Source organism: Theropithecus gelada, chromosome 11 (genome assembly GCF_003255815.1).
Source record: "Theropithecus gelada isolate Dixy chromosome 11, Tgel_1.0, whole genome shotgun sequence".
In the NCBI taxonomy this organism is placed as follows: domain Eukaryota; kingdom Metazoa; phylum Chordata; class Mammalia; order Primates; family Cercopithecidae; genus Theropithecus; species Theropithecus gelada.
Genome location: NC_037679.1, coordinates 92,808,603 through 92,818,741, shown reverse-complemented (window position 1 = coordinate 92,818,741; position 10,139 = coordinate 92,808,603). Strand labels below are relative to the sequence as shown.

Sequence of the window (10,139 nt, the reverse complement as noted above, 5' to 3'; positions counted from 1 at the left end):
TCGCCCGGCTAGTTTTTTGTATTTTTTAGTAGAGATGGGGTTTCACCGTGTTAGCCAGGATGGTCTTGATCTCCTGACCTCGTGATCCGCCCGTCTCGGCCTCCCAAAGTGCTGGGATTACAGGCTTGAGCCACCGCGCCCGGCCTAGCTTGTTTCTTATCTCCTGCCCCCACGCCTACTCACCTGATAGTCCTTTTGCAGCAACACGGTGTGGATGAGGCTCTTATCAAGGCACAAGGCTGCGAGCTTCCGACAGGTACGCCGGACGTTCAGAATCAGGTCTGTGCTGGGGACGTGACTCAGGATGTGAAGGAGAATCTCATCAGAGAACCCCAGGAGGTGGACCCCGTCCGCCATCCCGGCTGCTGCAGGGTGCATGTCATCATCATCATTGGATATGTCCTGAAAATAAGGGGGACACCAAATTCCCACAGGATCCCCAAGGATGGCTGTCAGCCCAGCCTGCAGCTAGGGAGAGGAGCAAAGAGAAGCTCTTATCCATGGGAAAGAAAGTGCTTTTACTAAAAATCTCAACTGCATAACAAAGAATTCAAAATCCTTCAAAACCCCAATTATAGAGCTGTAAGCCAGGGTCTCCCTTCAAAAATGAAAGATTAGAAAAAAGATCATTATGTCTTTATTTATTTACTTATTTATTTTATGAGACGGAAGTTTCACTCTTATTGCCCAGGCTGGAGTGCAATGGCATGATCTCAGCTCACTGCAACCTCCACCTCCCAGGCTTCAGTGATTCTCCTGCCTCAGCCTCCCAAGTAGCTGAGACCACAGGCACATGCCACTTTGTCCAGCTAATTTTTTTGTTTTATTGTAGAGACAGGGTTTCCCTATGTTGCTCAGGCTGATCTCAAACTCCTGGGCAAGTGATCCGCCTGCCTTGGCCTCCCAAAGGGTGTTTTGTTATAATAGAGACAGGGTCTTGCCATGCTGCCCAGGCTGGTCTTGAACTCCTGGGCCTCCTGAAGTGCTGGGATCGCAGGTGTGAGCCACCATGCCCGGCCTCTTCTTTTTTCTTTTTTTTTTTTTTTGAGACAAGGTCTTGCTTTGTCGCCCAGGGTGGAGTGCAGTGACGCAATCTTGGTTCACTGCAACCTCCATCTCCCAGGTTAAAGCAATTTTCCTGCCTCAGCCTCCCAAATGGGATTACAGGCAACTGCCACCACACACAGCTAATTTTTGTCTTTTTAGTAGAGACAGGGTTTCACCATGTTGGCCAACCAGGTCACGAACTTCTGACCTCAAGTGATTCGTCCGCCTCAGTCTCCCAAAGTGTTGGGATTACAGGTGTGAGCCACCATGCCCGGCCTTTTTTTTTTTTTTTTTTTTTTTTTTGGAGAAAGAGTCTCACTCTGTGGCCCAGGCTGGAGTGCAGTGGTGCGATCTTGGTTCACTACAAACTCCACCTCGCAGGTTCAAGACATTTCCGTGCCTCAGCCTCCTGAGTAGCTGGGATTAAAGGCATGTGCCACCATGCCCAGCTAATTTTTGTGTTTTTAGTAAAGACAGGGTTTCGCCATGTTGGTCAGGCTGGTCTTGAACTCCTGGCCTCAAGTGATCTGCCCTCCAAAACGCTGGCCTTTCAGGCATGAGCCCCGCACCTGGCCATGCACACTTCCTTTTGCATTGCTGTAGTTAAAATCTGGCAAATTACAAGGTGTTCTTCCCTCATGTGGGCCTGAGTCAAAATGCCTGATGCCTTTTTGGTTTATACAATGAAGAGGGAGAAGAGCTGGACCTAATGAGACATGAAGTCCCCAAATCAGGGACAAAGGAAGGCAGAAGGCTTTACCAAGGGGAGCTTCTCAGAGCAGCTGCTCTCTGTAAAGACCACGCTGAGGAGAGAGTGCCTGGGATCATCTCGACTGCATCATTTTTCCAGGGAATGTGTCTACACGACCCTCTGGCTCCAGCCTGCTCCTGCTTCCTGTACATATTTGCCTGGATGGAAGCTCTGAGTTTTGCAAAGCCTGGCTGCTGCCATGGCAACCATGAAGGCTGTGGAGGAAGCCTGGCTGCACACCCCACGCAGGTGTCAGAGGTTTCCTGGGAACTCTGACCGCGACCGTCCTCTCACCCTCTCCAGACAGGCTTCCCATCCCGCTAAGCCCTCGCCAGGCCCTAGATGGGTGTCCTGAAATGTGTCCCACCTGTTCTTCCCTGGGAACAAAGAAGTACCCTCCATCCTCCAAAAGAGAAAGCCACACGGAAACCAAAGGACATGGCCCGTAAGCACCCATGAGGGTCATGAGGGTCAGAGGTTCGAAACTTACTTCTGCCTTGCCTCCTAATATTTTAATAATTAGCAGGACAAGGCCGGGCACAGTGACTCACACCTGCAATCCCAGCACTTTGGGAGGCCAAGGTGGGGAAATCACAAGGTCAAGAGATCGAGACCAGCCTGGCCAACATGGTGAAACCCCGTATGTACTAAAAATACAAAAATTACCTGGGCTTGGTGGCAGGCGCCTATAGTCCCAGCTACTCAGGAGGCTGAGGCAGGAGAATCACTTGAACCTGGGAGGCAGAGGTTGCAGGGAGCCAAGATTGCACCACTGTACTCCAGCCTGGGTGACACAGCAACACTCTGTCTCAAAAAAAAATTAGGACAGGCTGGGCGTGGTGGCTCACGCCTGTAATCCCAGCATTTTGGGAGGCTGAGGTGGGCGGATCACGAGGTCAGTTCTCGAGACCAGCCTGGCCAACATGGTGAAACCCCGTCTCTACTAAAAACACAAAAATTATCCAGGCGTGGTGGCGCGTGCCTGTAGTTTAAGCTACTCGGGAGGCCAAGGCAGAAGAATCACTTGAACCCGGGAGGTAGAGGTTGCAGTGAGCCAAGATAGTGCCACTGCACTCCAGCCTGGTGATAGAGTGAGACTCCATCTCAAAACAAAAGAAAGAGGGCCAGGCACGGTGGCTCAAGCCTATAATCCCAGCACTTTGGGAGGCCAAGATGGGCGGATCGCGAGGTCAGGAGATCGAGACCATCCTGGTTAACACGGTGAAACCCCGTCTCTACTAAAAAAATACAAAAAATTAGGCGGGCGCCTGTAGTCCCAGCTACTCCGGAGGCTGAGGCAGCGTGAACCCGGGAGGCGGAGCTTGCAGTGAGCTGAGATCCGGCCACTGTACTCCAGCCCGGGGCGACAGAGCGAGTCTCCGTCTCAAAAAAAAAAAAAAAACCAAAGAAAAAAATACAAAAATTCTCTGGGCCTGGTAGTAGGCGCCTATAATCCCAGCTACTCAGGAGGCTGAAGCAGAATTACTTGAACCCAGGAGGTAGAGGTTGCCGTGAGCCGAGATCACGCCATTGCATTCAACCTGGGCAACAGAGCGAGACTTAGTCTAAAAAAAAAAAAATTAGTGGGACACAGTGGCATGCGTCTGTTGTTCCTGCTACTCAAGAGGCTGAGGTGGGAGGATCGCTTCAGCTCAGGAAGTTGAGGCTGCAGTGAGCTAGGATATTGCCACTGTACTCCAGCCTGGATGACAGAGAGAGATACCTTATCTCAAAAAAAAAAAAAAAAAAAGATAAATAAATAAAAATCAGATTCCTGGAACCCACCCCAGACCTGTGGGGCCCATCCCCAAAAGACAGACTCCCAAATCAGGGACAATCTTTACCAGAACCAGAGACAATCTTTATCAGAATCAGAGACAATATCAGAATAGGAGACAATCTTTATCAGAACCAGGGACAATCTTTATCAGAACCAGGAACAATCCTTATCAAGGAATGAACTGTACCCCTCCCAATTCCTGATTTGCAGATTTATGAGAATGCCATCACAGAGCTCACGTAGTAAGAGTGAGAACTTAGGACAAAATACTCTTAAAAACTCCAGCATTGGACCAGGCGCTGTAATGCTGTGCTCACACCTGTCATCCCAGCACTTTCGGAGGCTGAGATGGGTGGATCACCTGAGGTTAGGATTTCGAGACAGGCCTGGGCAACATGGTGAAACCCAGTCTCTACTAAAAATACAAAAATTAGCCAGGCGCGGTGGCAGGCACCTGTCATCCCGGCTACTTGGGAGGCTGAGACATGAGAATTGCTTGAACCCAGGAGGCAGAGGTTGCAGTGAGCCGAGATCATGCCACTGCACTCCAGCCTGGGTGACAGAGCGAGACTCTGTCTCAAAAACAAACAAACAAAAAAAAACTCCAGCATCATATGGATTCCAAAGTTACACTATCATACTGAATTTTTCTTAAAACCGCATAGAGGCCGGGCGCGGTGGCTCAAGCCTGTAATCCCAGCACTTTGGGAGGCCGAGACGGGCGGATCACGAGGTCAGGAGATCGAGACCATCCTGGCGAACACGGTGAAACCCCGTCTCTACTAAAAAATACAAAAAAACTAGCCGGGCGAGGTGGCGGGCGCCTGTAGTCCCAGCTACTCCGGAGGCTGAGGCAGGAGAATGGCGTAAACCCGGGAGGCGGAGCTTGCAGTGAGCTGAGATCCGGCCACTGCACTCCAGCCTGGGCGACAGAGCGAGACTCCGTCTCAAAAAAAAAAAAAAAAAAAAACCGCATAGAAATCACAATAATTTTTTTTAAAAAGAGAGGGAGAGACAGCATGTCAGGAATTCAGTTCCAGCTCTCTCCACCCAGCCCCAGCAAATGCCACAGCATCATTTTTTCCACATGCTGTGCCCCAAATAAAAGAGAAGCTTCAGCTGGGCGCGGTGGCTCACGCCTGTAATCCCCAGAACTGTGGGAGGCCGAAGTGGGCAGATTACAAGGTCAGGAGTTCAAGACCAGACTGATCAATATGGTGAAACCCCATCTCTACTAAAAATACAAAAGTTAGCCAGACGTGGTGGCGGGCTACTGTCTGCAGCAACTATCCCAGCAACTTGGGGGGCTGAGGCAGAAGAATCGCTTGAACCCGGGAGTCGGAGTTTGCAGTGAGCCAAGATCGTGCCACTGCGCTCCAGCCTGGGCAACAGAGCGAGACTCCGTCCAAAAAAAAAACAAACCAAGAAGTTTCATCTCAGGCCAGACCTCTAATGCAATTGTGGGGCCAGCACCCAACCTGCTGGGGCAGGCATTCGGGGGTGATGCCCAGACAAGAGAAGCTGGCCCAGGAAGTAGCTCGAATGGGCCCCCACGCCCACTCTCCATCTCTGGCCAGAGGACCCTAGGAGGCGGCTGCTGGGAGGGTGAGTTGAGTCATTTCCCTGGAACTTAGGCTTCTGGATGCAACTCTGTGAAGGCACCTTGCACCAAAAAAGGTGGCAAGCTCTAGAGAGGAAACAAAAACCAGGGTGCAGAATGGGCGCAGTGGCTCATGCCTGTAATTCCAGCACTTTGGGAGGTTGAGGCAGGCGGATCACTTGAGGTCAGGAGTTCGAGACCAGCCTGGCCAACATGGTGAAACCCCATCTCGACTAAAAATACAAAAATTAGCTGGGCGTGGTGGCAGGCGCCTGTAATCCCATCTGCTAGGGAGGCTGAGGCAAGGAGAATTGCTTGAACCCAGGAGATGGAGGTTGCAGTGAGCCAAGATCACACCACTGCACTCCAGCCTGGGCGAAAGAGTAAGATTCTGTCTCAAAAAAAAAAAAAAAAAAAAAAAAAAAAACCCAAGTTGCAGCCTGGGCAATGTGGCAAAACCTCGTCTCTACAAAAAAATACAAAAAATTAGTTGAGCCGGGCACTGTGGCTCACGCCTGTAATCCCAACACTTTGGGAGGCCAAAGCAGGCAGATCACGAGGTCAGGAGTTCGAGACCAGCCTGACCAAAATGGTGAAACCCCGTTTCTACTAAAAATACAAAAATTAGCCAGGCTTGGTGGCATGCACCTGTAGTCCCAGCTACTCAGGAGGCTGAGGCAGGAGAATCACTTGACCCTGGGAGGTCGAGGTTGCAGTGAGCTGAGATCGCGCCGCTGCACTCCAGCCTGGGCAACAGAGGGAGACTCCATCCAAAAAAAAAAAATTAGCTGGGCATGGCGGCACGTGTCTAGAGTCAGTCCCAGCTACTCAAGAGGCAGAGGTGGGAGGATCACCTGAACCCGGGAAGTGGTGGCTGCAGTGAGCCATGATCGCGCCACTGCACTCCAGCCTAGGCGACAGAGCGATATCCTGTCTCCAAAAATAAAATCTAGGTAACTGACTAGAGGTCAAAGGACGAGTAATGCCTGCCACAAGGCCTGGGGTAAGCCCAGAACCTCCCTTCCCTCCACCACCAGGAAAGGGCAGCTGGGGTTTCCAGACAGGTCCGGACCAGGCACCTCATTTCTGGGGTCTCCTGAAATTCCAATTCTGGTGTGAGTGGCAGGCCCTGGAATGTGCTTACCAGGCACACTAGGAACCATCGGCTATAATGACAACTTGAAAGTGGTTTAAAGAGTTTAGCTATTCGCTAAACTCTGTGTTTTATGTACTTTTCAGAATATGTAACATTTCAGTTTTTTCAAAACCCTTTTTTTGTAGAGACAGAGTTTTGCCATGTTGCCCAGGCTGGTCTCAAACTCCTGAGCTCAAGTGATCTGTGCCCAGCCTAGTTTTTTTCAAAAGTTAAGCAAAATTAAGATCTGAAATCTTGACCGGGTGCGGTGGCTCACACCTGTAATCCCAGCACTTTGGGAGGCCAAGGCAGGTGGATCACGAGGTCAGGAGATCAAGACCATCCTGGATAACACAGTGAAACCCCGTCTCTACTAAAAATACAAAAAAATTGGCCAGGGGCCGGGTGCAGTGGCTCATGCCTGTAATGTCAACACTTTGGGAGGCCAAGGCGGGCGGATCACCTGAGGTCAATAGTTCGAGACCGGCCTGACCAACGTGGACAAACCCCATCTCTACTAAAAATACAAAAAAAATTTGTATTTTTTTTACAAAAATACAAATGCGGACGTGGTGGTGCGTGCCTGTAATCCCAGCTACTTAGGAGGCTGAGGCAAGAGAATCGTTTGAACCTGGGAGGAGGAGGTTGCAGTGAGCTGAGATAGTGCCATGGCACTCCAGCCCGGGCAACAAGAGTGAAACTCCGTCTCAAAAAAAAAAAAAAATTAGCCAGATGTGGTGGCGGGTGCCTGTAGTCCCAGCTACTTGGGAGACTGAGGCAGGAAAATGGCGTGAACCCAAGAGGCGGAGCTTGCAGTGAGCAAAGATCATGCCACTGCACTCCAGCCTGGGCGACAGAGCGAGACTCCATCTCAAAAAAAAAAAGAAGGATCTAAAATCTTATTACCTGCCAAAAAACATCTCCTCCCAGAAAGAACCCTAGCCTGGGCTGGGTGCAGGGGCTCACACCTATAATCCCAGCAATCTGGGAGGCCACAGTGGGAGGATCACTTGAGGTCAGGGGTTTGAGACCAGCCTGAGCAACATAGTGACACCCCATCTCTATGAAAAATTTTAAAAAGAAAAAGAGAAATAAAAATAAAGAATGGGCCAGGAATGGTGGCTCACGCCTGTAATCCCAGCACTTTGGGAGGCCAAGGCAGGTGGATCATGAGGTCAGGAGTTCGAGACCAGCCTGGCCAAGATAGTGAAACCCCATCTCTACTAAAAATACAAAAATTAGCCAGGCGTGGTGGCACGTGTCTGTAATCCCAGCTACTTGGGAGGCTGAGGCAGGAGAATCGCTTGAACCTGGGAGGCAAAGGTTGTGGTGAGCCAAGATTGTGCCATTGCACTCCAGCCTGGGCGACAAGAGTGAAGCTCCGTCTTAAAAGAAATAAATAAATAAAAACAAAAAAATAAAGAATGGGCCCTAACCTATTTATGACTCAGGCACCCAGTGAAATCACAGAATTCACAAATCAGCTGGTAAGATGTCTGGGATGTGCTTTAACTAATCCACGGAGGACGGGAGAGGTGGGAAAGAGTCGGGCGAGAAGGGGAGACAGAGATGAACCCAGATGGGTCATGTGTTGACAACTACTGAAACTAGACAAGTGTATAGAAACGAGTTCATTGGCCAGGCGCGGTGGCTCACGCCTGTAATCCCAGCACTTTGGGAGGCCAAGGCGGGCAGACTACAAGATCAAGAGATCAAGACCATCCTGGCCAGCGTGGTGAAACCCCGTCTCTACAAAAATACACAAATTAGCCCAGCGTGGTGGCAAGCACCTGTCGTCCCAGGTACTTGGGAGGCTGAGGCAGGAGAATCTCTTGAATCCGGGAGGTAGAGGCTGCAATGAGCCAAGATTGTGCCATTGCCCTCCAGCCTGGGTGACACAGCAAGACCCTGTCTCAACAACAACAAACACCAACTGACCAGGTACGGTGGCTCACACCTATAACCCCAGCACTTTGGAAGGACAAGGTGGGAGGATAGCTTGAGCCCAGGAGTTGGAGATCAGCCTAAGCAATACAGCAAGAAATTTGAAAAGTGTTCAATCGCAGGCGTGATCTAAAGGGATAAACGATGTTAAGGTCTTTACTCTTTCTTCAGTGCCCCTCTTCTTAGGGCTTTGCTTATCTATTTGGCATTTTCTAGGCCGTCCCTTGAGACACAGCACTGCTGCCACCCAGTCTATGCACAAGCTGTCCCGTTGACCAGACATGCCACCAAGCAAGGGAAACTGCTACACTCTCAAACTTCAGCTCAAAAGCTCCTTCCTCAGGGAAGCCCTCCCAGTACTCTCCAGGCACACTTAACTCACTGCCTTCCACAGCTGACCAGGTCTCCCCTTCCAGTCTCATCAGACAAACTGTAATGATTTCCCCACCACTGCAGGAAAGCGTTTTGAACAGGGAGCATTTTTTATTTACTTTTTTTTTTTTTTTTTTTTGAGACAGGGTTTCACTCCATCTCCTAAGCGGGAGTACAGTAGCACAATCATAGCTCATTGCAGCCATGGCCTCCCGGGCTCAAGTGATCCTCCTGCCTCAGTCTCCCGAGTAGATGGGACTACAGGCGCATGCCCCCACACCAGGCTAATTTTGTAATTTTTGTAGAAATGGGATCTTGTTATGTTGTTCAGGCTGGTCTCGAACTCCTGGCTTCAAGTAATCTTCCTATCTTGGCCTCCCACAGCACTGGGATTATAGGCAAGAGCCACCATGCCTAGCCAGAGAGTTTCTGTAGGGTTTTTTTGGTTTATTCATTTTTAGGGAGAACACAGTTTTACTCTTTTTTTTTTTTTTTTTTTTTTTGAGACTGAGTCTGGCTCTGTCGCCCAGGCTGGAGTGCGGTGGCCGGATCTCGGCTCACTGCAAGCTCCGCCTCCCGGGTTCACGCCATTCTCCTGCCTCAGCCTCCCGAGTAGCTGGGACCACAGGCGCCCGCCACTTCGCCCGGCTAGTTTTTTGTATTTTTTAGTAGAGACGGGGTTTCACCGTGTCAGCCAGGATGGTCTCGATCTCCTGACCTCGTGATCCGCCCGTCTCGGCCTCCCAAAGTGCTGGGATTACAGGCTTGAGCCACCGCGCCCGGCCCACAGTTTTACTCTTTTGCCCAGGCTGGAGTACAGTGCTATGATCTCAGCTCAGTACAACCTCCACCTCCCAGGTTCAAGCAATCCTCCCACCTCAACCTCCCCAGTAGCCAGTACTACAGGTGCACACCACCCCACCCAGCTAATTTTCGTTTTTTTGTTTTGTTTTGTTTTGATACGGAGTCTCGCTCTGTCACCAAGGCTGGAGTGCAATGGCGTGATCTCAGCTTACTGCAACCTCCGTTGCCCAGGTTCAAGGGATTCTCCTGCCTCAGCCTCTCGGATAGCTGGGACTGCAGGCATGTGCCACCACACCTGGCTAATTTTTTTGTATTTTTGGTAGAGATGGGGATTTCACCATGTTGGCCAGGCTGGTCTCGAACTCCTGACCTCGTGATCTGCCGGCTCGGCCTCCCAAAGTGATGGGATTATAGGCGTGAGCTGCCGCACCCAGCTAATTTTTGTAAAGACAGGGTTTCCATGTTCCCCAGACTGGTCTCCAACTCCTGGGCTCAAGCAATCTGCCCACCTTGGCCTCCCAAAGTACTAGAATTACAGGCATAAGCCACCATGCCCTGATAGGATCATTTTTAATACTCGAGAAAAAGAGGCACTGAGGCCGGGCGTGGTGGCTCACGCCTGTAATCCCAGCACTTTGGGAGGCCGAAGCAGGTGAATCACAAGGTCAGGAGATTGAGACCATCCTGGCTAACACGATGAAACCCC

At 50.6% G+C, this 10,139-nt stretch overlaps 1 protein-coding gene across 2 annotated transcripts in view; it reads right to left on the bottom strand.

The window, feature by feature from the left end:
* The window catches only part of FBXL18 (F-box and leucine rich repeat protein 18), a 66,852-nt gene that overhangs the window by 54,983 nt on the left and 1,730 nt on the right, over window positions 1–10,139 (bottom strand). For both annotated transcript variants that reach the window (XM_025403574.1, XM_025403573.1), the window contains exon 2: window positions 184–402. In XM_025403574.1, coding sequence (XP_025259359.1) covers window positions 184–402 — 219 coding nt within the window. The remainder of the gene's footprint in view (window positions 1–183; window positions 403–10,139) is intronic.